Genomic DNA, 27,811 nt, shown 5'->3' with positions numbered 1-27,811 from the left:
GTATGTGTCATTTATTCATAAATCTCTTGATTATTCCACACTTGATGGCTCACAGCCAGAGCCCTTTTCAAATGTTTTATAGTGTGTTAAATGAAATTGAATCAGAGGGGCAACTCTGTGGTGAAGGTCCCCACCCCAAATCCGTGTGCATCCGGTGTAAGATCTGAACATATTCTCATCTGTACAGTTTCCTTGGGCATCTTAGTGTGGAAAGACAGGGTGTACACTAACTTTGTTGTTGTTGTTGTTGTTGTTGTTGTTGTTGTTGTTAAAAACTGCAAATGCAAAGACCTCTCACTGTGTGTTCAACAAGGCTGCTTTTCCAGGGTTCCCAACCATGCAGAGAGAGTTCTCTGAGCACAACATTATATAATCAGGATCATTTTTAGACATTACAAATATTGTGATGATACACATCCCACCATGTGCATTAATTACACGTGAAAAGGGCTCAAATATCTGAATAGACTTTACTGAAAAGCATGAATAAGAATAATTAACTAAAATGATGCTTGTGCTGTTTTTAAATCAGCCCCTGAGTGATGTGGAATATTGTTTTGAAGGTATTTTTTAAAAGGACAGTTATTTGAGCTTGGGAACTTTGATGGAGATTTGTCAGCAGAATATAGGTGACGGTGCTTGGGATATAATGCATGGTGAGAACTTTGTCAGTTACATACTTTATGCGCTTACAAGGACCTCTGTTCTTGTTGTTTGTACTGCTAAGGTTGTACAGCAAAGTTGTGTCCACATAGGGTGTCTGAGTTTTGTGAGTTTTTGATGATTAGTTTGTGTTTGTGTGACATATCAATGGGTTTATTAATAGGTGATGTCTGTATCACTAGATTCACTTTAAAGCAAAAACTAGCCTAACACACAGCCACTATGCCATCCAAAATCCTTGGGATGTGAGCTATTAAAATCCACTGCAGGAACCATGCAGCCGAGCCCTTCCTCTTGAATTCCTGGTAGCAACAGGCTCTGTATGCTGGAAAGAGTTAAGCAGGAGTCTGTTGATATTTTAGAGCTGCTCCGAACCCCTGCAGTCAGAGGGAGGGAAGCTCTTGATTGGCCAAGTTCCTGTTGGTAGTAATAGCGGATCAGATATCAAACTTCTGTCTTTCCTAAAGACCCTTTAGGGATAGTCTGCTCCCCGCTAGACTATGACATCAGTCAGGACACCCGGTGATGTTGCTGATAGTAAACTCTGAGAAAGGAGGGGAGGGTGGGATAGAAAGGAGGGGTCTGCTAGCTAAAAGTTAATTAGCCCAACACAGTGCAAGGGCATACAGTAGGCTTTCGCGGAGGGTCAGTGCTGGATGGGACCAAACCTTTCCTGAGTTACACTTCTGCTGCTTTCTGCAATCACCTAGACTCCAAGGGAGGGCTAGATGAATTGTGATTCATTGGTCGTGATCAGCTTCTCTTCTTGGAGCCAGTTAATGGTTTGAGCGTTGAGGGGCTTTCTGGCACTGGGAATTATCACAAGGCATCACCATGACACTTCTGGGGTCTGAGCATTCTATGCTGATTCGGAGCAAATTCAGATCAGGTAGGGCTAACTCGGCAAGAATTTCTCCTAAAACTTTTCTCTACTACAAGCCTCAGCTGGAGGCTGTTTCTTATTAAGCAGCATGCAAGTAAAATAACCAGGGAGTCGTAAAGCTGTCATGGGCTCGCTCTCACAGAGGCAACTCTGCAAATGAAGAAATGCGTTTTCCTTTCTGTCTGCTCCCTCTCTTTCTGTTCTTTCCCTACTTACAATTTATGTCTGTGGTGTAGCTTACTAAAAAACAAACAAACCCAAACGCTCTACAGTTCTGAGTTCTCCACATATTTGAATGAGAACTGGACCAAATATCCATAAGGGCTGTTATGACAAGCAGTAGATCTCCTCCCATCCATACAAGTCAGATGCTGTCCTGTATATCCTAGCTTGATGCTTTACTCCAGCATCCAGGCAGGCAGCCTTAGGGTTCTGTGACTAATTGGACAAACATGAATTTGCAGAAAGGCATCGATTTTTTTTTTAGAAGTACAAAAAACAAATGGAACATGCAAAGTATTTAAAATGACATCACCAGAGAAATATAGCTAGAGCCAAACGACTGATTGCCATTTTCTAAAGCTTTGCAACAAAAAAACATGTACCAGATCTCCAGAGTGTGTTGAAGCCCCACTAGGGGCATCTTCTTTGAGGACATCCAACGTGAATAAAGGTGAGTAATAGTGAATAAAGGCAGGAGACAGTCACATAGAAATCAGTCCTATTGCAAGCTTAGGGTCACAGCAACTTTAGATAAATTCAGCATTGTATAGTGTGTGTTCTTGTGTGCATGCTTGTGTTTATACGTTATTCTTATTGGGTTTGGCTATACCAATTATTATTTTAAATAGCACTCTTTTCTTGTCATCCGAGTTGTTGCTGCGTGCATCCAGTGAATGTACTGCATAATCACGTTCTCCTGTATGTTTCACCCATTCCAGAATGTCACCCACTCAGCTTGGGGAAGGGTGGCGGTTTTTGATCTCTAGTACACCAGAGATAACGAGAAGATCAGAAACTTATCGTACTGTTGCTAATCCACTAGGGTTTTATGAAGACGTTTGAGGCAGCTGGGTGGTCATTTGCAGTGTTTGCTTAGAAAATATAAAATTGGCAGCTAGTTGAAAACTCCAGAGTTGTATGTACAAATGAAGAGACTCTGGCTGGCTGGGGTTCTACACAGTTTGGGTCCAGTACTTTGCTGTGGTTTCTCTATCACTGTAATCACATTTCATGAGAATAAGTCATTCCTCAGAATCCATTGGTGTATTATGGTAATGGTACAGTGCCATTCACTGGAAAGAAGAGGGCTTGCTCTCTAACCCAGTAATCCCAAAGCAATACTGCCACCTTCCTGAAGCGAGGAGGACACAAGGGGGATGGTTCTCCAGGCCATTGCATTCTTTTACAGTGAGCCAGTATTGTTTTTAAGACTCATTTCGGTGTTATTTTTAAAGACGGGGTGTTGGGGGTTGAGAGATTACAGAGTTGATGGTAGGATCGCATATTTTTCAAATGATTCTAGGCTAAAAGTAAACTTTATGACTCTTTTAGTCCCATAAATTTTGTTTCTTTTAGAGTTTCTAACAGAGTCGCTTTGTAGGGGCACTCTTCCAATCTCTTTCCCACATTTTAATTACCACCTCTTTGTCTTGGGGTGAAGAAATACAGGGTGCTGTTGTGACTGTTACCCATCTTATTTTGGTGCTACTTTTATGAAAAAACGTTTTCTTGTAAGTAGAAACCTGTCCACATTGATCCTTACAGTTAGCATTTTAGAATATTAGTATAGCACTAAAAATGAGGCCACAGCAGCAGCAGGAAACGGTTAGAATCCCAAGGATATTCCCATAGACTCCCAAGCTACAGGGCAGATGTGTTTGAGGGTCACTTGCATATTGAGTGCGATAAACTGAAAAGTGTTAATTTAAATAAAGGGTTTAAACATAAGAGCATCTTTGCTCTGGTGTCTCTTGCATGATACACATGGTGATCAAACACTAACCTTGATGTTTAAAGAGGATAGACCTTAGCTGCAGCATGGAAATAGAGCACAGGTCCTTCATGTCGATTTGTACTTCATCCCAAATTTTCCAAAATGGAATTGTAGCACTACATAAGCAGAATGCTTGATGCGTATAGTACTTTGTATAACAAATATAGTCAGTATATGAATTTCTTACCATTGTGTTTGATGGGGATTACTCCCCAAAAAGTGTACATAAGAGAGCAGCCTTTGTTTGAGGTACAGGTGGGAAGCTGTCGCTAGCGTTAACCATTGTAGGTGACAAAAATTATGGTTTCTGTATGTACAGTTACCGTACATAAAATGTATGATACAGTATCATAGACTTACTATCATGGACTATTTCTACTGCCAATATAAATGATACATAAACGTCCTACATGAGAATATCGGCAATTAATGTATACAGACTGAAATAAGCCATTAGCCGTGGTTCTTTCATCAGTTCAGGCGTGTACATTGCAATCCTACCTCCGGTGACCTATTTAGAGCACGTACTGAGGACCTCCTTTGAATTATAGTTTGGAGACCAGCGAATATTACCATGATCTTCATCCAAGGATGTAACCATTTTCTTGTAAGCTTTGGTAACCTTTCAGCTCAAACTACTGTATTGCGCTATGTAGGCGTCTGCCTTAAGACTTCTGTTGCTTTAAAATGTAGCAGCTCACCTAGTCTGGGGCTGATCACAGAGCTGCCATGCCACTAATTCTAGGTGAGCTCTGCATGTTACCTACATGTTTCCTGGCCAAATTCAAAGTGTTGATTGTGACATTTAGAAACCTACACGGTCCTGGCATTTTAAAGGGAATGTTTCCCCCCATATTTACCTGTTCCTGGAATTAGGCTAAAGTGGAAAAATGCTGCTTCAGTTGCCACCATCTTCTGGGGTAAGGTTGTCCCCTACCAAGCATAAGGCTTTATCTAGCCTCGTTCACACATCACAGTGAGCCGAACTATAGCTTACTAGGATCACACAAACACATAGGCACTTGTAAAGGAGCTCACTTGCACTTTTCTCCTCACCAATATTTTTTTTTTTTTACTCCCATAACACACTGAAATAAGCCACGGTTTGGCTTAGCATGTAACCTGATTTCGGGCCCTTGGTTACGCTCTTTCCTTGCTAACCAGATGTTGCAGCCAAGGTTTGCTCTTGTGCTTTCAAAATGATGCCTGTATAGTTTTAATGAATGTTGCAAGCTGTTTTGCATGCCTATGACTGAAAAAGTGTGTTGTTCTAACAGCAAGTAAATAAAACAAAGTATAAGGTAAAGGTAAAGGGACCCCTGACCATTAGGTCCAGTCGTGGCCAACTCGGGGGTTGCGGCGCTCATCTCGCTTTTTGGCCAAGGGAGCCGGCATACAGCTTCTGGGTCATGTGGCCAGCACGACTAAGCCACTTCTGGCGAACCAGAGCAGCGCACGGAAACGCCATTTACCTTCCCGCCAGAGCGGTACCTATTTATCTACTTGCACTTTGACGTGCTTTCGAACTGCTAGGTTGGCAGGAGCAGGGACCGAACAACGGGAGCTCACCCCGTTGCGGGGATTCAAACCGCTGACCTTCTGATCAGCAAGCCCAAGGCTCTGTGGTTTAACCCACAGCGCCATAGTTTTTCATATAATCACAGGTTGCATACATACCATACATTTAAAGCACCTCCACTCCCCAAAAAAATAGAATCCTGGGAACTGTTGTTTACGCCTAACAGAAATTCCCAGCACTCTTAACTATAGTTACCTTTGGGAGGAAATGTGCTTTACAGAGTTGGAAGGGTTCTCAAAGGTAAACTAGTCCAACTCTATTACTAATCATTCCCACTAGATGGTCATCCAGCCTGCTCTTTTGCATAGCGTTCTGCCAAAGGGGGGGGGGGGGAGATAAGACTTGTTTACATTGTAAACTTGCGCCTTCAAGTGAAACTTATGGTAAAACAAGCCACTGCTCTGAGTGGAGTATAAATCTAATATGTCAAAAATCTTCAGCGATGTTGCAGGCATGTTCTCCCCTCCCACTTCCTTCTGAGTTAAGAGACTAGGATTTGTGTGTATGTTTATTTTGTCTATTTTACCAAAGATAAATACACAAACCTGAGGTCATCCTGACAAATTCCACAGAAACAATGATTCTTTTTGCCTGCCTTCCAAATATCAATGGAATTGCCTTAAATCAAATAGGACAAAGCACGAGGAGTTGGCCTAAGAATTCTCTTGCTAAGTGTTTAACTCTTCCCAGGAAACACTATCCATGGCATTGTGTCTCCAAAAAATACAAATCCATATGTTATTGGAGTGCTGTAAATGGAAGTCATTAAACTCCTTTAGAGGTCATCTCTCACTTGCTTGGCCATCAGTGAGGGGACAGGTTGGGTAAGTTGCCACAGTCTGATTGGCTGCATAAGGAAATGTCACTTCCCAGGCCCACTGCCTCAGCCTTACTGGGTAAGTTCAGAGATGGGGCTCCAGAGTCTAGCATAAAATAGCTGGAGAATCTTAAAAGTTCTACTGAAAAATGATTGTTTGTTGGAAGTGATACTTGATGGTTTGTAGATAACAGAGATCTCTGACTTCCAGTGGAGCCATAATGGGAAAAGTGGGTGAGTTGGGCCACTGGTATATCAATAACTTAGTGTTGATGGCTCAAGAGCATCAAGATAGTGAAATGTTGAAATGAAATGAGTCTGGGTGTTACTGGTGTCTTATGCTATGAATCCCATTTTGCACAATGCAGACTAGGAGTCCAGGGCTGGCTGAGAGTGTTTTGTGCCCTAGAACTTGTAATTGCAAAAGATACGAGGTGCAATTTGTTTTCGTATGGAAAGCTCAAAGCAGCACAAGAGTCCATATTTACTGCTTCTGCCTGGTTTGAGTGACCCTTAAATTGCAAAATCCCAGGTGTCTACCTGTATGATAGAGTTGCTCTCCCATGCTCATCTTCAAGTGCAACAGATGTGTAAATTATTAAAAAATACCGGTACATCTGTACTCCATCTCCTTTAGCCTGAGTATCTATGAGGCAGTGGGGAGAGACGTAAGAACTGGAGGTGCTGATTTCATAGTCTAGCAATTCAGATTTGGGTTAAATGTTAGAGCAAGTGTCTTCTTAAACGCCTAGGGTTAATGTAGAGTTTTTGTTTTAAAATTACGAACCTGGTAGGGGATCTTTTAGCAATAAGACATTGTAGTTGGAGTAAAGATCCCTCTAATGTTACAGAGAGGAATAATCAATTAAATACAGTATTTGAAGGTTAGAGACATCTGATGAAAAGAATGAGCAACATGTGAAGTTAAGAGTAAATGCTGTTCTTTCAATTATCACTTTTGGGGTTCTAAAAATCAGAGTTGGTGGTTTTATTTTACACTCTGAATTTCAATAATTATATTTTTTTTACTGGAATTCTTACTGTAGATTCCCCCCACCCCCAATACATTCTGCCCACTCCTCAAAGTACATTGAGGTCCTCAAGGTAGGCTAAGACTTGTCTGATTTTCTTTTTTATCCCCACTTATCTTGTCCATGATTATGTCAGGGTTGTTTCAGATGCTCAAGGAGAAAGACAACCGATTTATAAGGTGCGGAGGGTATTGTAGATAATGTAGAAAAGTAGCAGCCATCCCTACATTGCCAAAACTGTAATCTAAGAGGAGGTGCAGCTATTTTTTGGTGGTGGTGAGATGTTGCATACATTACAGGGAGGAATGAAATACACATACTGTAAAGAAGGCAACTGGAATACTGTTCAGGATTTACATACAGATTCTTAAAGATTTCTATTGCTCACCCCACAAGAACACACTTACCTCCACCTTCTGACCAATTAAGAAATACCGTATTTTTCGCTCTATAAGACGCACCAGACCATAAGACGCAACTAGTTTTTGGAGGAGGAGAACAAGAAAAAAAATATTCTGAATCTCAGAAGCCAGAACAGCAAGAGGGATCGCTGCGCAGCGAAAGCAGCAATCCCTCTTGCTGTTCTGGCTTCTGGGATAGCTGCGCAGCCTGCATTCGCTCCATAAGACGCACACACATTTCCCCTTACTTTTTAGGAGGGAAAAAGTGAGTCTTATAGAGCAAAAAATACGGTAACCTCTTGAAGTATTGATAATTCATTCTCTCTTTCAACTCCTGATCTAATAATAGAAGAATACATAATTTTGAGTGAACGGACAAGGTGAAATTTTTTTGGCCTGTTTGTTTTGTGTACCTCTGGAGCTTATATCAAAGAATTATTGGTCTGCAAGGCGGTAGATGATTTTCAAACCCAGCCTCTTGCCTCAAAGCAGAAACCTTCATGCCTCAAATATATACATTACTGTAATGGCTATTAGAGATCCTGGGTTTGTTCATATTAGATTAACAATATACACAAGCATCTTATCTAGGTTCATCCTTAATTATGAGGTGGAGTGTCCAAATTAGTCACACTTCTGTGACCTAGGAGCACCACAAGATCTCTGAGGGATGAAATTAACTGAGCAAAAAGAGTTAATTTGTGCCTTGTTAGCGAACTCCAAATAGCTGTGGATTAAATGTCAGCTGGGCTTGACCAACTGTACGGCAGCTTTGTTGCTTAGGAGCAAACTTCAAATGTGAGTGACCCATACATTTTACTCCCTACCCAAACACACTGGCAAGTTGCCTTAGCCAACAGATCTGTGGGGTCAGGCTAACTTCTATGAAGAGATTATGAGTTGATAGCTTAGTGATGCCAGTGTAGCCTGTATTTTTTTCATACTAGAAGCAATGAAACAATGATTGCATGTCCTGCCTACTATTTCTGTAACAGCCAGTTTATGTTTGTGAAATAAGCACAGGCCTTGTTTTAAAAACCCATCAGGAAAAAGAAGCCAGATCTATAAAGTATTTTCCAGTGGGCATCTTCACAACATGTCCATTCAGTAGTAATTGCCAGTGGGTCATTTGTGGATATAAACAAGGATTCCATCTTATTGCTGAAGTGTTATCCACAGTAAGTTTCTACGAAACATCCCTATATGCACTTTATTTAAAAAACAATCAATCGTCTATCATATCGTTGCACTTACCTCTTTACCAAATACATACAATATGGAAAAGGCTTTATTCTGGACCTGTGCTTAAATGTTTTTGGTGTTAATTTTCATTGTATCGAAGTACTTGCTAGTTGTGTTACTAGTTCTGTTGGCTGATAGCACACCTGCTAGTTGAGAGCAGATGAAAGAAATCAGTTCAATGTCTTCCAGTGATTGCTATTTATCCCTATTTGTCCATTCTTCTTCAGTTGGGTAACTTCTGTATCTTTTTATTGTGGGCCACATTCCTTCAGGAACATTTTCCAAGGGTCTGCATACCAGCAGTGGGTGGGGCTGGAGTCAGCACTGGGCAGGGTCAGAGCCAAAAATCGATCCCCCTTTCTCTCTTTTTGCCACCCCACTTTCTCTCTTGGTTTTTCCTCTTTTTGTGACTTTTGCTGTTCTTTAGAACACAAACACTGCAAGCAAAATCCCAATCATGAAATTAGGCATTAAATATCAGCTTTATTTTAAAAAAATAAAATCAGTAGTACCTGTAGGGTTGCCATATTTTGAAGAACAAAAAAAAGGACACATTTGCAGATTTCTACTTTTAACTATGGATCGCTAGGACGACTCTACCCATGAAAAAGAAGGTGTGTCCTGGAAAAAAGGACATATGGCAACCCTAACATTGGAGCAACTCATTCGTAAAAAGAAATGCTTTACAACAGGGGCCAGCAAACTTTTTTGTCCCTCAGACCTTGTGGAGGGTCAGACTATATTTTTGGGGGGCAGGAATGAATGAATTCCTGTGCCCCACAAATAACCCAGAGATGCATTTTAGATAAAAGCACACATTCTGCTCATGTAAAAACACCAGGCAAGCCCCACAAACAATCCAGAGATGCATTTTAAATAAAAGGACACATTCTACTCATGTAAAAACACGCTGATTCCTGGACCGTCCACAGGCTGGATTTAGAAGGCGACTGGGCCGGATCCGGCCCCTGGGCCTTAGTTTGCCTACCCATGCTTTACAACTTTGCATTTCAGGCATTTTAAACACCTGGGATTCCAATACTCTGGTGTGTCTTCTTGGGAAACAAATTCCGTTGAAATTCCTGGGGCCTATTATTTCCAGGGAAATGTGTTTAAGGTGCAGATCTGACATTCTTAACCACTGAAATTAAAGGATGTAATTGGATTATGTGGTGGCAGCCATTCATCCAAGCCTGCCTTCCAGACTGTGGATACTGGGCTTTGCAGCGAACGGGGAGTATTTTGATGCATTGGCAGTTAAGTTTTAGTGGCGTCAAAGCTTTGCATCTGGTTCCTGAGACCACATGAAACAGGCCATGCTTTCCAAAAAGCCCAGACCTTTGGGAGCTGCCTCTCCCGCCTCTCTATCTCTTTCCTCCCATGTTCTCCTGCCGAAGTGACATCTCTTAAGTGTGCAAGTTCCTTGACTAGCCCTGATTAAAGCAGCACGCAAACAGATGCTTTAATCCCTCTATAGTGCTAAGTCTGTGCAAGCATAAACAAATCATGAGAGCTTTTCAAGAGGGTGCTGGTGCCCCAAGGAAGCCATTTGTCTCCAGTGCTCATTTCTTAGAGATTGTTTGTGGAAATTGGAGGGTTTCCCCACCCAGTTCCTCAGAGCTTGTTCTGATGAAAAAGACAAGCTTCGTGTTCTTCACAACCCAGTATTGCTGATTTAAAGGCTGAGACCCTCTAACATATCCAACAGGTTAAATCTTTGATCCATTAGCTAATTTGTTAAAGGGCTGAATGGTGTCTTTTAAATTATCTGATAAGTCACTGGTACAGGACCTAATTCCAGCAAAGATGAGGACATTGCCAACACGAATGAAGCATCAGATGCATTTGAATGGTTATGAAAATCTGACACTATTGTAGATTTCTTTTTAAATACATTTTACATAGAAGAGAAATGAAATACTCTCTCTCTTTCACTCACTCACTCACTCACACACACACACACACACACAAAATGTTTTGTATATCCTATTGAGATAATATGTATTTTTGTACATATGTGTGTGTGTGTGTGTGTGTGTGTGTGTGTGTGTATATAGCATTCCATTCTTTATATATATATTTCAATGGAAATTTAAAAGGGCAGATTTATATATTAAGTTAAGGGTTTGTTTATATATTAAGCTCACCATGTGGAGGCCAGTTTAATCACTCATTGTGGAAATTATGTGGTTAGCCATAATGTGCAGTAACTCTTTGCTTAAGTTGAGATGGGTTTTGGGTTTTTTGGGGGGGGGCGGGTTGTTGCTGATTAAAAGTTCAGTTTTATAGAGATGAAGGGCATTTCCAGATGGGATGTTAATATGCAGAAAAAACTGTTATTATTCCACACTTTCTAGTGCAATTATGCTGTTAGTTTTATAACCACTAAAAGTCTGATAAGGAGAAAGTGATAAGAAAAGTGGTGGGAAATTGCACTGGGAAGTGTTGCATAACAGTCACTGGGGGTATTGGGTTACCTGCACGTGAATGAATGCCAAGTAAGCAGGTGATGTCATATAACTGCCACATATGTTTTGTGCACACATATGCATGCTAAATAAACAACCACTCTGGAAGCTCCCGATCTAAAATTTGGTAACGACACGGTGAAAACCATCCTGTTGCCGTGCAATCCTATGCATGTTTACTCCAAGTTCCACCATAATGAATTATTCTCTAGGAATTATGACTAAGATTGCAGCTTTAGAATAGTAAGTCTACATGTACAATATGTGGAGCAATTTGGATTGGCCTCCTATAGTGACTTTGATGAATAAATTGACCCTCACCTGCTAAATGCCTCATATATCTACAAAGCAGACAAAAGTTTCTTTAGTTTCCGTCTTCCCTCATCACATTTTTTTTAATCAAATGTTCAGAATACTGTTAGGTTTGATTTGAAATTTGCAGACATTGGTTGTTGTTTTTATTTGCACCCCTGATAAATATGTCAGTTCTAGAGACACAAGGCAAGTGTTTGTTCTCCAGGGCAAGCTAATGATCTGCCAAACACAAGTGGCTCTCCATCGTGCAATGAGGTGCAAAGAAGGAAGGGCATTCACTGCCCCTACAGCTAGCCTAGCTCCTAGGAACTGAAGCAGTAACAGGGGGAGCAGGCTGGACTTCATATATGTCAGAGGTGTCAAGATTAAGTTGGATTATTTATAGCTGCAGGCAGACCTGTTATGTACATTAGGCCATAGTTTCCTAGACAGTTTTTCATTTTGAGCCACATCCACTCATCACTTTCATTAAAATGGGCCAAATCTCAAGAGGATCGATTTCATCCCTACACAAGATGGTGTGCTGGTTTGCTTTTCATTTCAAACTAAATTTTTAAGAATTTGTTTAAGCTAGAATTTCAGTCCAGTGGATCATCTCCTGGCTGCGCCTGGCAGAGCAAGCATATCTATTGCATATAAAACAAATCCTGTCTACCTTTTCATGTAAATGTGATCATAGATAATTCATTTTCTTTAACTCCCTTTCCTTCTTTAAGCTAATGGAGCAGCACATATCCGTGTGGACCATGTTTTCCAGATCTGCAGCAATTTTTTTTGCAACTTTTTTTGAGTTGTTTCCTGTGAACTCTAGAATGGAAACTATTGCAAAAGGCTCCTCTTCTTTCAACCCTAAATAACATATGTAGCAGAGAAGCATTTACTCGAAAATCTTAATAAGCAGCACAGTTAGAATAGCTTGATAAATTTTCATCTTTTTGGTAATGTAGTAACATTAGCAACTGTGTCTGCTGCGTTATGAAGTTGTTAACGTGTGTGTGTGTGTGTGTGTGTGTGTGGAGAGAGGATGGAGAAAGGGAAATGGTCATTTGACCAAACTCCAGGTTAATTGGCTTAGTTTTAGTAAGATAATAAGAAAGCCTGCATTCCAGTAATAGGTCAGATCTACACTGCTGTTGTAACAAGGATGACTCCTTTTTTTGGCATGTGATAGAGATCTGAACCTTCCCTCTTTAGCAGCAGAGCGGAAGGTATCTTAGCAAATGAAAAGTTTGGAGTTATTTGTGGCAGAAGTTCGAGGTCCCTTTCTGAAAGATGCACTCTCTCCCAGTTTTACAGTTGCGGCTGCAGCAGCGAAGAAGCCGAGAGCAGCTCGCCAGCCAGGGAATCATGCCACGTGAGTACTTTGCTTTCTCACTTTTATCTTTTATGCACTAGCAGGCCCATGCAGCCTCAGCTGAGGGTCACACTATCCACCACCAAATAAATATAATACAACTTTGCATCATTAGGGACTGTTTCTGATTCTAAGAAGTGCAAAGCAGGCTTGTACACGTGCACCACTTTAGCACACACAGATCTGGTGCTATGTACCTCTGCAAGAATCAACTCTTATGCAGGAAGGAAATATTTGTGGCAGAGAGTTACCTTCTTACATAGTGCCCACCCTGAGAAGTCTGTACTGCTGCAAAAATTATTTATTTCTGGTACAATCATAAGCAGGAGATTGAGTTGAGCAACTGGTCCGGCACTACAGATTGCATGGAATTTTTGCCATCACATACTCAGCTTGTTACTGCAATTACTGTTAAACTCGGATCTAGAAGATTACTTACACATGCATCCCAAAATCTAGGATTCTAATGAGCCTCACAGGAAAGGGAGTTTGGGCTTGATTATTCCTGAAGTAGACTATACTGTATCATTTTCATAACTCATTTAGGATGTAGGGCACCTTGCAAAACCCTATGAGGCAGGTCATTGTTATTCCAATTTTTTGCAGATGGGGAAACTGAGACTGAGAGAGATAACACCTTGCCCAAGGCCACCCAGTGAGTCCATGGTCAAACTAGGATCTGAATCCAGGTCTCCCACCCCAAGCACCCACCCTCTCTCTCTCTCTCTCTGCTGGATCACACTGATTCTGAGCCACACACAGTGACTGCCTAAGCCTTTGGGTGCCGCATGTTGTAGTTGGCCTCTGCTATTGCTTTCCTCTTAAGCCACCTCCTGAAAAACATTCTACATTGTTGGCATGGAATGTCTGTCGCTTCCATACGAATGGTGCATGCAGCAGTTTGGCATTTTCATGAGGCATTTCAGTGTATGTAGTGCAGGTACAGCATGTTATGTGTGACAGAGTGGATCCACATAGACTTGTTTATTTAATACGTTGCCCAAAGTTCTTGGCAGGTTTAATCCTATCCCACTATCAGAATTAACTGTCATGTTCTGCAAAAATGAGGTGTCATTGGTGTTTGCCAACTGTCAGGGGATGTTCTGACACCCCATAAAGGCTGCTAGTTTACCCCCTAAAAGGCATTTTACTCCTCAAAGAGAGGGAGAAAGAAAGTGGCAAGGGGTATGGAGGCAAGAATAGCAGCATTTGTTTAGGCGTCCAAGGCAAATGGGTTACCACCATGACTCTAGACTTTTCACCTTATTTCATCTCCCCCTCTTCCACAGTCCCAAACATCTTTCTTTCTAGGACACAGTGCTTGACCATGGGCTTCAACTAGTATGTGCTTAGGGCTATTTCAGATATGACATTTCCCTAGATGCATTTTGAAGGATATAAAAAACGCCCAAGGACCCATGATAAATACATGCATCTCATACCTGTCTGGTGAGTTTGACAAAAAGCGCACATCTTTGCCCATTTCTCGACTGCCTTCCTAATCGGTTTATGCAAAACTTAGAAAGGGCAAGGTAATTGCCCTTAATATAATCATGCTTCCTATGTTGTAGGAAGAGATCCCATTGATTACTTTTGTTTCTGGGCATTCACATATTCATCAGTGGTAGGTAGTTAGAGAATTACACCCAACTACATCCCGTTTGCAGTCACTGCCTAGCAAATCCCTTGGGAATACATGATGTAACTTGATTGATACTAAGTGAGTGTGGACTTGGATAGGAGACCACTGAGAACCTCACAAAAAATGAGGAGCAGCATATATAAATATAGCAAATAAATCACATGTTTTCTGCACATGTCCATAGTATTAGGTCTTCCAGCCCTCCTAATTTAAGGGTGGGTTTTTGTTTTGCCTTCTCCTTTGATGCCTTTTCTCACATTGACAAGGCTCATAAGCCTATATAGAAGCCTCATTGCCCAGTTCACAATTAATATAAACCACAGTTAATGGTTTGTTGTGAATGTGGAGATCACACCTGCTTTGCTTCTCCCCTATTACAAGCATGAGCACAATCTCTGGCTTAACATTACATCTGGGGATGCTGCGGAATTCCAAGAAGAATGGAAACAGGAGTGGAAATTGCCAATGTTCACTTATTCATCCCATGTCCAAAATGGAAATCCACCTGTTGTTGTTGCTGCTTTCAGTCCACAGATGATACATAAATTATTACTTTTCCCCACCCCTACTTGCATTGTGTTTCCTTTGCGTTGAAATGAATAGGGGGGAATAACATTACGGCAACATAATTTGCATGTAAATTACATAAGGTACATAATTTGACACAGTGGATGGAAATACAGATAAAGTGGTTTTTTGTGGAAGACAAAGCGCAGTGGAAGTGCTGCATGCAACAAATAGAGGTCAGAACAGAAAATGATGTTTTCTTACATCCCTAATAATATCTGAGCCAAGGATTGTGATTTGTTTCACTCAAACTAAGTTTGATTGGTAAGTCAAGAACAAACTTTGTTTGGAGTGAAACAAACTGCTATCTCCAATTCAGATGTAACACTAGGGATTATGTTTTGTTCTTCCTGCTAGGGAATGATCAAAACAGGAAGCCCCTGTGTGTTTATGTTTAAACCATTACCTGTGTTTATGGCAAAAGCATTTACTGTGGTGTGTAAATGCAGTCAGTTAGTTAGTGGTGTTAGTAGGGGTTCAGGATTTAGTCAGTTAATTGGTTAGGTTAATAGGTTTAATTTGATCAGCTGACAAGCTGCCCCCAAATTGGTATATCTACATTATCAGTTTTTAACATAAGTACTTAAAGAAGTTTCAGATGTCAAGCAGTGTCATGTCCTTCTGTGTGTGATAGAACAGGGGACAGCTCTTCAAAGATGAGGCCTACTGTGCCACTTGTGGGCATAATTTTAAAACAAAGTACGTTTTTCTTTAGAACCGTTTTTATCTCATATGCAAATGTATGCAAGTTTAATCAATAAATTAATCAACGTACCCAAACTCATATGAACAAAGATTCATATGATTGGGTGATAGACACAGGTTTTAGTCATTATTGATTTGTCACTATTTATCATTGGCAAGCAAGTCACACAGCTGACAAGCCTCTCTTAACACCATGGTGGCACTCTCACTGGGACCCTTCCTCTCAAACCAGAGCATTCAAACTTCCTGTCACTCTTTTAAAATCAAAATGGCTATAAACTATAAGATTTCAAATCTATTATTTGTCTTTTAAAATTATAGCAATTTCCTGATTTATTTTCTCTGTGAAAACAAAACACTTCCCACCCCTATGGCCAAAAGCAGTAGCCTTTCCTGGCAGGCACAACGAGAAAGTTAATTATGTTTAATTGCAATACTCATTATTCAATGCACATGCTCTTAAAAATTGTGATAACTGAAGACTCAGGACAGGTCTGTGTTGTGGGGCAGTATCCAACTAACGTGGTCCATCAGCACAAGGATTTCCGCTTGCACATTGGGACTTTTTCCTCCTTTGTGTCCAACTCACTCCCCAAATCTACTCTGCTGGAGAGTTTGGAGAGCCCCTAAAACAGATTTAGGAAGCACACAAGAGGGGAGAGGAGGTAAGTCCAGCTGTGCAAGTGGAAATCCTTGTTCTGTCAGAAAATATTACTCAATGCTACTTTGGATACAATCCTATGTGTGTAATTCTCCTTTCATCATTGTACTCTCACTCCAGACTTTAACTTCTAAACTTCCACTACTGCCACGACTTCCCTCATAGAAGAACCAACACATTCAACCCCATATTGACATAGATTTTTTCTCAGACAACCATATGCTGTTGGTTTGTCTGCAGAATTCACATCAATCCTCTTGGCAAAGGTCCCTTTGTTTTGCGTCCATCCTTTGTCATGGATCCTACATAACTTTAGCGTTCTGTAATGTGCATTAATTGAGCTGTGCAGAAGAACAACACTGGTTTTCTGCCTTGCAGATTACTTTTATCGGATGCTCTCTCAAAGCTTTTCCCACCATCCCATTAGCTGTGAACCAGGCCTCTGCACTGGTGCACCAGCTTCTCAGATTGCTCTTGCAATATCTGAAAGTAGGATGGTTTTCACCCTATGAAGTTTACCAGAATCTGTTTTACAACCGTCTTTTACCACTGAGGTGTCTCCTCTAACTTTGCCTTTGGTGCTCTGTGACACTTTTTTATTTACTCACTCACTTTAAGATCTTCTTCTTCTTTTTGTTTGGCCTTTTAGTTGCGCAGGGTTTGAGTCTTCAATAAAACAAAATATCTATCGTGCTTTAGGATCTAGTTAACTACAGGAGGCAAATAATAAATTAGCTCATCCAATTGCGTCAATGCAAAATGACTCATAACTCTGACAATAAATCCATTTGGTGACGGGAGGTAACAACTGGCATGTGGGGACTAGAGAAGCCATTTGTTAAAAGCAGTTTGGGTTGTTTTGTTTATTTTATTTTATTGAAAAAAAGAGGGTTTTTAAATAAATAAAAATCACACAATATATAATTCTCTTGGCCTTTGATTTTCCTATCCCACAGTTTGACTGTGCTCCCAGTCACATTTTGTGCAAAGAAAACAAACAAACAATAATTTGACACTTATTAAAATGGAGATGAGAATTGTGTCCGCAATCTTTATTTTTGGATTCTGGACAACTTTCACTGTATAAATAACTAGGCTACAATTCAGCCATGAGATAAAGAGCTTTTGCGCAGCTTTGGGAAGAGCGATGCTTTCCTCTCATGCCCTTAACCCATGACACAGAAGAAATAGCAAGACCCAGAAATGGTTCAGAGAGTGAGACCCAAATGAGCTGGGAACTGTGTGCCAAGTCATCTTCACAAAGCCTGTGAACACACTGAGACAGCCTCCCCCTTGGTGATAGAGTACAACGAAGTACAAATTTCCTAGTCAGTGAGAACTAGCCAACATTGATGGTAGGGAGAGGGAAAAAAGGCTCCATGATGAGACTATGCAGATAGGAAAAGGCTGGACTGCCAGTTGGGGAGTGGAGTTCAAGGAGCAGGTTTTGCCCCTACCTTTTCGTTGCTGCCATTTATTCCTGTAGGACAAATACAGAGTTGTGATTCAATCCTAACAGCATGTTCATCACTGGAGGGCGTTAAGATATGGTGGTGGAGGAGGCGACCCTCTATTTTTATCTCGATGGAACTGCAATCTGAAGAAACAAATATGTCCTCCAAACAAATATCCGGAATGTGGTTCAGAACACAGAGCAGGCACTGGTGGAGAGTATCAGAATTTACTGGAGCATTCTGCTCACTCTCTTATATCAAGAAGGAGATTTTGCCAATGGATGAAGGAAGGAGAGCTCATTGTTGAAAAGAATGTGTGACAGAATGGAGCAATTTATCCTTCTTGCTGATTTTGTATGTGCTGCTGACACCCATGTGATACAATGAGACTCAGACTCTCAATTTTATTAGCGGGTCTCCTCTGGACATTAATCTCACTGCTGGTCCTCTCCATAACTAGATCCTTCCTCCCCGACTGATCACTTTAGCTGGAAGTCAACCCCACTGAAACCAAGCTCCCCAAATGCGTCTAGGATTAACGTGCAAGGCTCTGTCTCTTGAGCTTCTCACCCAATGTGTTTGGATACTGGACAGGCTGCACTTTACCGCCAGGCCACTCACCTCCCTCTAAGATGCCTTTAAAAAGATGGCTGTCTCCAAACAACTCTCAGCTCTCCCCCTGCTTTAGTTACCATCTGTGTCTTTGCTCCTCTCTGCCTCGTTTCCACTGCCACAGCCTGGCCTGGTTATTTCTCATCCATTTTCATTTGATGCAATAAAGGGGCTGGCTGATTTGTGTGGCTAATTTTGTTGAACTTTGTTACAATGGCACAATGCTGAAAATGTACTTGTTGCTCGCTGTGCTTATTGTGCTTTTGTCTGTTTCTGATTGCAGCGCTGAAAAACCCCTCTCCCTTCCATGAGCAAAAGAAGAGCTTGGAGAGAGCCAAGGTAACCCTGGGTAGGCATCAGAGGGGGTGGCTGGAGATGGCATCATGCAGGTTAACTAGCTGCTGAGAAGGTTGTGGCCACGTGCAGGAATGTGAATGGAATGTTGGAAAATCACTGGATTCCTTTCTGCAGATACTACTATACCTTTAGCACACCTTTACAGGGCTCTAAACTTAATTGGCACATGTCCCATGAGAAAGTGGCTTTGTGGTGTGTGTGTGTGTGTGTGTGTGTGTATATATATATATATATATATATATATATATATATATATATCTATCTCCCCAGTAGGAAACCTTGTGCCTGATGTCTGCAGTACACCATATTGCCCTTCTCTTCTTGTGACACTGCAGAGTGCTTTTGGGCTGTTCTTAACCTGTACTCTTGTCTCTTGCTGGCACCAGTTATCAAGGAGAGTTTAGGCGCTGTTAATTAAAGCTAATGAGAAAGATAAGATTAAGAGGCAGTTCCCTCCCCCACCTACTCCACTAGTGGAAGAGCTGGTGATCTGGTCTTATTTAGAGAAAGTGCAAGATATTCTCAAGCTTTCCCTGCTGCAAGTCTCCAGCCAAGGCTCTTACTAGAGGTGTAGCGGGGTGTGGGGGGTGTGGAGCAAAAATTTGATTCCGTTTACATTTAAAGCGAACCTACCTAATTTGCAATTTCAGAAATAATACGCAAACTTAAACAAGGCCATCCTTCAAAATTTGTGTTTCTCTGAATTTTGCAGTTTGGCAAAGGGGGAAATTGGGGAACTGTCTGCTTAGAGAAGCCTTTTCCAAGACTGATAGCAGTTCTCTTATATAAAGAATACAATCCATATATAGAGAGGCCTATAGCTCATTCATAAAGCTGGTATTTTGCACGGATGACGACCCGGGTCCAATGACACCAGCAGCAAGATTGGTAAAGAGATATGGAGATATGCTGCTAGTTACAATAGACAATGCTGGGCTAGATGGACAATAGTATATGGTAACTTTGTAATGTCCTAGAAACTATGACTTGATTTGCTCAGAATTTGTATTAGTAGTAGTAGTTGCCGTCTGTTAACTTGTCCCATTTAATGGGAACTTGTGGTGCACCTTATCCTTTATTTCCTCTGTTTATGGTATAGGAGTTAATATGTAGAGGAAATTTAGGTCAGGAAGCCAAACAAGTGAATCCTTTTATAGTCTCTACAATTCTGTGTACATATATATTAACTTACTTTCAAAACTCTTGATGAAATTTATGTATAGGCATTTATCAAAAACCTGCACACATGTAGAAGATGCCTATGTTACATTATTGTATATGAGTGTCCTGCAAAAATTCAAGACCAACGTCAGGAAGGATGTATAGCCCCCTGTGAAAAATAAATGTGCTTAGAACACTTCAAGAAGTCTGAAGTATCTTAGAAGTACCCTATATTTCAATGTTCAGGCATAGGTTAATATCTCACAGTCTCCCTTCAAAGGCTTCTACTGGCCGATTGCCTGGAAGAAAAAAGGATTATATGAGTCAAAAGCCCTAAACTACATTCGTTTAGGGAGAAGTAGAACCAAAAATATATTCTAAGCCTTTATTCAGCTGGGGAGGGGCCTGGGGGCTGGCAGGGGGAAGCAATATCAGAACACTTCACAGCTAGTTTGGTTGAGAGGGACTGATGGGAAGCCTACTTGAAAATCTTTGTTCACACATAACATGAAACTACACCAATTTAATTGCGGTGGATTTTAAATACCTATTAGCTAAAACACAACAAAGCTGCTGTTAGATGAGTTCTAGTGAAGTAAATAAATTTACTTTGATACAGCTGGGTACTTAGGGCTGAATTTTACACATGTTTAAGATCTGTGCCGTAAGCTAAACTGAAATTGTGCTGAATATAGTGCATATTAAAAGTTGGTGTAGTATTATGATTCCTTCGTGCCAATTATAAGTTACTTGCATTCTGGGAAACCTGCCAAAAGTTCGGGTTTGCACAAATGGAGCTCTTAAAAGATCCAAGTCCTAGCCTACAGACATTCAGTATCCAGACAAAAAGTTGTGGGATAATTATAGAATTGGAAGGGACTCTGAGGGTCATCTAGTCCAGGGGTCTGCAACCCACGGCTCCAGAGCCGCATGTGGCTCTTTTACACCTTTGCCGCGGCTCCGGGGCGGATACTAGCGAGGGGAGGAGGCACATTGTGCGCCCCGACACTCCCCACTGTGGCGGGCACTCTACTGGCTGTGACGTCGCATGGGGGCGGAGCGTGCGTTAGTCACGCACCGCCCCGACGTCACCTTCCCGCCCGCCTGCTACACTGTAAGGGGCATGTACGCTGGTCACTGCATTGAAAGGGGGCATGTACGCTGGTCACTGTTTTGAAGGGAAGTGAAGAACACACACACAAAAAAAGGTAACTTGTTAATTTAATGTTTATTTCTATGAGGAGGAGTAATTCTGAGGGGTCAAACAAAGAAATAATAAAAAGTGACAAAAAAGTTATTTTTATAATGACGAGTTTTGCGGCTCCCAGGTTTTTTTTCTTCAGAAACAGATCTAAGTGGCTCTTTTTGTCTTAAAGGTTGCAGACCCCTGATCTAGTCCAACCCCTGCAATCTCAACTAAAGCATGCAGATGGCTTCTGCTTAGTCGGTTCCACTGTCAAACAGCTCTTGCCATCAGAAAATTATTCCCGATGTTGAGCTGAAATCTCTTTTCCTGTAACTTGAATCTTTTGGTGTGGGTCCTACCAGAGAAGAACAAATGTTAACTAAAATGAACGTCAGTTAGACCAAGTCTGACTGAATCCTTTTAAAGAAGCATTGCCTAATGCACTTTAAATCAAGCTAGTGAGGTAATGATCTCTGTTCTTATGTTCTGTAGACTGAAGATTATTTAAAGCACAAGACCCGAAACAGACCTGAGCGCTCAGAACTGGTTGATATGCACATTTTACAGGGTAAGATTGAATGAATAAGTTTAAGATCTTGCTATTCGCATACAAAGTCCTTAATAACCAGATTATCTTTGGGACCACCTAATCTTGTATATCCCTACCCAGTCACTTCAATCCCTGGGGGAGACACTCTTAAAGGTGCTGCTTACTCCTGACGTTCATCTTATGTCTGCAAAAACCCAGGGCTTTCAGTATTACATCACATGCCCTTTGGAATGAGCTCCTGGTAAGGCAGGCACCTATAGTGTTGCTATTTCCGGTACCTACTTAAAACACATTTGTTTACTCAAGGGTGATCCAGTTTAGTAGTGTATATTTCTGATTTACTAATTTGTTGGTGTAATTTTGTTGTTAGCAGTGTATTTTATTGATGATTTTATGAGGATCACAACCTTGAGGTTTCTTTTTACATGTTTGGAAGTATAGAAATACACCACCGAATTGCAAATGAGCTGTTCTATGTTAATAGTCTAGACTTCCACAAGGGTTTTGGACAACTCCCATCATCCCTGACCATCGACGATGTGGTCTGGGGCTGATGGGAATTGTAGTCCAAATCCTCTAGAGGGCACCAGGTTGTGGGAGACTGCCTTAGATGTTTTGGACTTCTTGTAGTTGTGGCAAGCCAACAGCAGAAGACACTTCTGCCATGTCCTGAGTAAGCCTCAGTGTCTTTTGATCCCTCTTCAGGAAAGGTATAAAAGCACCTTTTATTGCCCTAATCTAGGCCTTCTTGGTAGCAATCTCCTGCTTATGGAATGCTTATGAATTATTTTAGGTTTTAAAACTTTTCTAAAATGTTTGTAATCTTTGTTAGTTTGCCACCTTGGGTTCCTTCAGGGTGGGGACAAGAATAAACATCGAACTGATTTATTATGATGTTTGCATGATGTTATTCTATAAACAAATCTGGGGTGGGTTTTATTTGAGCCTGGCTGGGGCAATTGCTGCTCCAGCATGTATGGCACACACTATACAACTGGGGGGAAATGCACATCTCATGAAGCAAGTTATTCCCTTTTAGATACTGCTTCTTGCAATTCTCATTTAGCTCTTGAAACCAAGTTTTTACTGGGCTTGCAGAAATGACTTTCCTGCATAGGATTCCATGCCCAGCATTGCATTTGAAGGATTGTTTGCTTGTGTGCTACCCACTCCCCAGCAAACTGTGGCTCAGCCATGCTGGTATGCAGACGCACATAAAGGGTGTGGTGCACTGGGTGAGAACATTGGAATTATTTTGTTTGGCTACAGGGAACTATGTACAGGTAATACTTTCTGTGTATCTTGAGCATTGTTAAAATTAACTGCATATCATATCAGCAGTGAGAAAAGCTTATCTACAAGCACACCTGTCATCATTGCACTCTGTGGCTAGTTGTGGTTAAAGGTAAAGGTAAAGGACCCCTGACAGTTAAGTCCAGTTGCAGGCAACTGTGGGGTTGCGGCGCTCATCTCGCTTTACAGGCCAAGGGAGCCGGCGTTCGTCTGCAGACAGTTTTTTCTGAGTCATGTGGCTAGCATGACTAAGCCGCTTCTGGCGCAACCAAACACCGAAACCAGAGCAGCGCACAGAAACGCTGTTGACCTTCCCACTGGAGCGGTACCTATTTATCTACTTGCACTGGCGTGCTTTCGAACTGCTAGGTTGGCAGGAGCTGGGACAGAGCAACAGGAGCTCGCCCCATTGCGGGGATTCAAACTGCCGACCTTCTGATTGGCAAGCCACAGTTGTTTTATGGTTCAAGAGAAATGCTTTGTGTTACAGCTACACTCAGGTTCTAATTACTGGGAAAGAACTGACATAGAATTTATCCTGTGTTTCTTAGAAGTGATAAAAGGAAAGGAGCTGTGGCACAGGCTGGTTATTTTGTGGAATAATTTATATTTTTACCATTTGGCTTTACAGATTCAGCCACAGAAGGGTCTGTCCAGGCTACTCAGATGAAACTGAAAAGAGCCCGTCTTGCAGACAATCTAAATGAGAAAATTGCTCTTAGGCCAGGTCCTCTGGAGCTGGTGGAGAAGAATATCATTCCTGTTGACTCAGCTGTGAAAGAAGCCATCAAAGGTAATATCAGGAAAGGCACCTCTGGTGCTATAGCAACATCCATGCACAGTAGGCTATACGAAAGACTCGCTGTGGAGAGGGTCCCTTGCAATGTGATGTAGGGTTCTTGATGTTTTCTCCATGGGAATGCCTTTGGAATAATTCCCATAAGAGAGTACAGATCCATGTTGAAGAGCTAGCAGGATTCTAGCACCCTAGAATGGTTCCTTCATTCCTGCCCTCTTCAAATCCCTCTTCACTAGCAGAGTAGGAAGAAACTTGATCAAAGCCAGACATGTCCCTGGAAAGATTACAGCGTGTAGCAGGAATCTTCCTTCCTTCCACTGCCTACTCTCTGTCTTCCAGCCTTGCAGGGGCTTTTGTGATAGAGCCTGTCTTTCCCAGCACTTTACTTATCAGCAAAAGCCAAGGGTCAAGCGCTTTTGCCTGCTAGTTTGCGGGATATTGCACAGGAACACTTTCCAGAACCCACTGAGTATGCTGAGTGGCAGACAAGCATCATCTGGCATAAGCCACATTGATGCGCGGAGAAGCAAAATGGGTCGCATCTTTGCAGCATTTCTCAAAGGAGGTTGTAGGATGAAAAAACCATGCAAGCTATTAATTTGGTGAATTGTTTGGGGGCACATTCTTGATGAGTTTCTTGGAGTATTCTCACCATGGTGCACAAGCAGCATTTGACCCCCCAATATTTTTTTTGTGGGCTTCCAAGACACACACACACACACACACACACACACACACACACACACACAATTGTCTTTTTAAAAAATTGATTGCTTCTATTTCCCCACTCCCACAAATTCCCAGCTGTGACTCCAGAATGTCAAAAGGGTTTTTTTGTAACCCCAACCTCCAAGACTCTTAAAATGTGCCCTATATTTTTTAAAAATAGAATGACCCTGTCCACTTTTACACTTTGGCCACATCCACTTTGAAATGTGCATTTAAAAACAAATTTGCATTTTTAAACGAATAATCTGAACTAATACAGAGACGATGCAATTTGAAATGGGATAACGATTGCATTCTGCAGAGTTGTGAAATTTTGGGATAAAAACAAGAGCCTTCTAATGATGCTATCCTTGAAGGTTCTGGATTTATTAAAGATCTGCTATCTTGCAGGGGGGAGGGTCTGAAGACTGATGGGTGCAAGCTGTGGCACATATAATATAGTGCCTCAAACAAAATCATGAACATCTTCAAAAACAGTTGAAAAGAAAGAAGATCCTCATTTTTTAAAAAACAAAACCCAGTAAAATAGTAACAATCCTGAAAATGTGTGTTCCACGGAGAATCAGAACCTCATGGGAAATCAGATAGTTTCAGTAACCAATGTTTGAGAATTATTTATTTATTTAAAGCATTTGTAATCCCATTCTGCAGCTGAAAATGATTCCAGAGCAGCTTATAGAGCAATTAAGAAACATGGGAACCCTCAGGCTTCTGATCTAAAATGCAGAACTCAAAAGGAGGAAAGGATGGAGTGAGGAGGGGGAAAGCAAGCTGAAGCAGCAGTTCTTAAATTTACAAAATGTTCATAAGGGCCAGCTGGTGTGGAAACAGTTCAGGGAGAGGAGTCAAGGAGCTAGTCCCTCTCAATAGTCATGCTTCCCATCTCTCCGTCTGATGCACTCAGGTGGGATGACTGCTCCCAGGATGATGGAGAAAGGCCTGGTGGAGCTGGACCTTCAACAGAGCCAGTGGAACCAATTGCTGAATTCAGATTTTATTAGCACACCATTTACATGTTATCGAACCACTGCTTCATTAGTGGTTTTCTATAATAGTTCTCAGTTGAATGTTTGTCAACCATACTGAATTTGCTGCTTTGGTACTTGCCTTTAAGCACAAATAAATCACAGCTTTACCTACCTGACAGGAACAAGAAAGTGTACATCTGTGAATACTGTAGTGTGTTAAGATCACTTGTTTGCTTTGCTACATGTACACTTGTTAAAAACTTACTGCCATTCAGAATCATCTATCACTGAGTCTTTTTCTTCCTTCCTGCCACAGGTAACCAAGCAAACTTCTCTAAATCCTCAGATGCTTTTGCTTTTGAAGAAGATAGTAGCAATGATGGGCTGTCCCCAGAGCAGATCAGAAGCGAGGATTCCCAGGGATCCACAGAATCAGCAGCCGGAATCAAAATTTCAGAAGCAACGTTACCCACAATGTCAGGGACAACTCAGGTAAAACGGTATTTCTTACTTTTGGACAGATGAGACGTCCTGATACTTTGGATTAAATTTGCAGAACCAAGCCACACCCACCTCCCACAAGCTCAATCCAGGTCAGAAAACATGCGCTTGGATTCAGCACAGTGAGTGTGCTTCCAAATCAGTCCCTCTGCTATAAACTTTTTACGTTTGTCTTCACCCCCCGTCAGCATCCAGTACTGGACAATGAGTACAAGAGCTTCTATTAGGAAAAAATGTCTGATGCCAGAGGAAGCATATTCCTCTCCTCGGGGCTGGAATAAGAACTCGTTGTGGGTAAAAAGATGCAATGCATGCCAAGATCTCTCTGAGGGCACTGTAGCCTATGGAGGAAGCCAGCTGTAAGGTCAGCCTCTGGTGGTTACATAAAACATGGGGGTGTCCTGCAAAGGATCCTGAGCCACTGTTAACCTGAACACGACATATTCTTGGCTTGGAGTGCCCTCCTCCATTCCGGCAGTTTTGTTACACAGTGTACTTGGCATGGGGCACCTCCATTTTCCAAGCACTTATGGCACAGAGCCCAACGATTCGTCCATTTGGTTTCCCTAATAACACTAGCCTGATAAATGCGATTGGTCTCAGCTGTGTAGAAATGCCATGGCAGGGAGTCCCGAGTCACCAGCAAAATATGCTGATTGATTATGATGGAGACTGAGAAATTGGGGGCCTCCAAGGTAAATTTTATTTAAAAAAAAAAAAAAAACCATTTATTTATAGAATGTCCGTTACAGAGGAACTTTGCATTTATCAGTTGGTGGATTGGATTTAGCTAGCTAGCCGTTTTAAGATCAAGTGATTTTAGGAGTGTAGTTCACTGCTCTCACAGCTTGTCATCCATTTCTTTTACCTACTTCAGTGTCAAGCCCATTTTATATGGAACCTTATCCCTATGGAAGACTGTCTTCTGTCGGCAATCCATGCTATTGCTTTAACATCTACCGTAGATCCTCTTGATTGCATAGAGCAGCCTTGCCCAGCCTAATACACTAAAGCTTGCTTTGAACTACAATCCCCATTGGATGTTGTGAGTTGTAGTCCAGTAACATCAGGTGGTCACTAGGTTGTTGAAGGCTGGTGCACATAGTTTCCAGGAGCATCTGATGCTGGCAAGGAAACTACCATGTTATGCTGCTCTAAATACAGATCATGGAGAGATGTCAGTTGAAAAAAGTGATAACATGTAGTCCAGTCCTAGTTAAGGCTCCAAACAAGGTCAAGATAACTGGTCCTGAGCAAGACTAGCATGGACCATTTCTGCAATAGCCTGTAAGCTGCCTGCATGTGGATAGGCTTCTTGAAAATGTGCATATTGATGTTTATTAATTTCCATGTATTTATTTTGATTCCAGGATCATTCCGTTGGCTCTGAAAATGATACGGCTGATATGACATCTCTGAGGAATGGCCAGCCAGAAAGTCCTAAACAACAGAATGGGCAACAAACACCTCCTGGCACTGTTACCACATCTGCAAAGGTATGAGCCTAACCTCCCACTACGTAGGAAGAAAAATTGTTAACATGGCTTATTGGCTAGACAACAGCACTCATCTGCAGTAAGAGTGGGGGGGGGCTGGTTTTAGGTGTTTGGGGAGGTGAGTTACAGTGTTGGCTTTGCTTGGAGATGGGAGTCGCTAGGAACTACCCAGACAGTACCTCCTTGTGTCACAAAACTGGGTCCATTAGAATTCTGGGGTGAAAGTACCTGCAAAAGGAGCAAGCTGAGACTTGATGATCTGTTGAAGCCAAGCTGTTTCCAACAATAGCGCCAACAGGACCTTGTGTTAGATGGCTCATTCATCTGTCTCAGGAATTGTGGAATTCTATGAAGCTGACATGGGCACTACAAAATACCCAT

At 41.6% G+C, this 27,811-nt stretch overlaps 1 protein-coding gene across 11 annotated transcripts in view; it reads left to right on the top strand.

The window, feature by feature from the left end:
* MYOCD (myocardin) overlaps window positions 1-27,811 on the top strand; it is a 229,354-nt gene that overhangs the window by 186,616 nt on the left and 14,927 nt on the right. For 4 of the 11 annotated variants that reach the window (XM_080993668.1, XM_080993672.1, XM_080993671.1 and 1 more), the window contains 6 exons: window positions 12,684-12,749; window positions 18,674-18,729; window positions 21,587-21,662; window positions 23,569-23,730; window positions 25,750-25,925; window positions 27,305-27,430. In XM_080993668.1, the coding sequence (XP_080849794.1) occupies window positions 12,684-12,749; window positions 18,674-18,729; window positions 21,587-21,662; window positions 23,569-23,730; window positions 25,750-25,925; window positions 27,305-27,430 (662 nt within the window). The other 7 variants (XM_080993676.1, XM_080993677.1, XM_080993674.1 and 4 more) reach the window with 7 other exon arrangements.

The sequence above is a fragment of the Podarcis pityusensis genome (genome assembly GCF_964106645.2).
Source record: "Podarcis pityusensis genome assembly, chromosome: 2".
Taxonomy (NCBI): domain Eukaryota; kingdom Metazoa; phylum Chordata; class Lepidosauria; order Squamata; family Lacertidae; genus Podarcis; species Podarcis pityusensis.
Note: the sequence above shows the minus strand (reverse complement) of the source record. Positions and strands in the feature narration are given on the sequence as shown.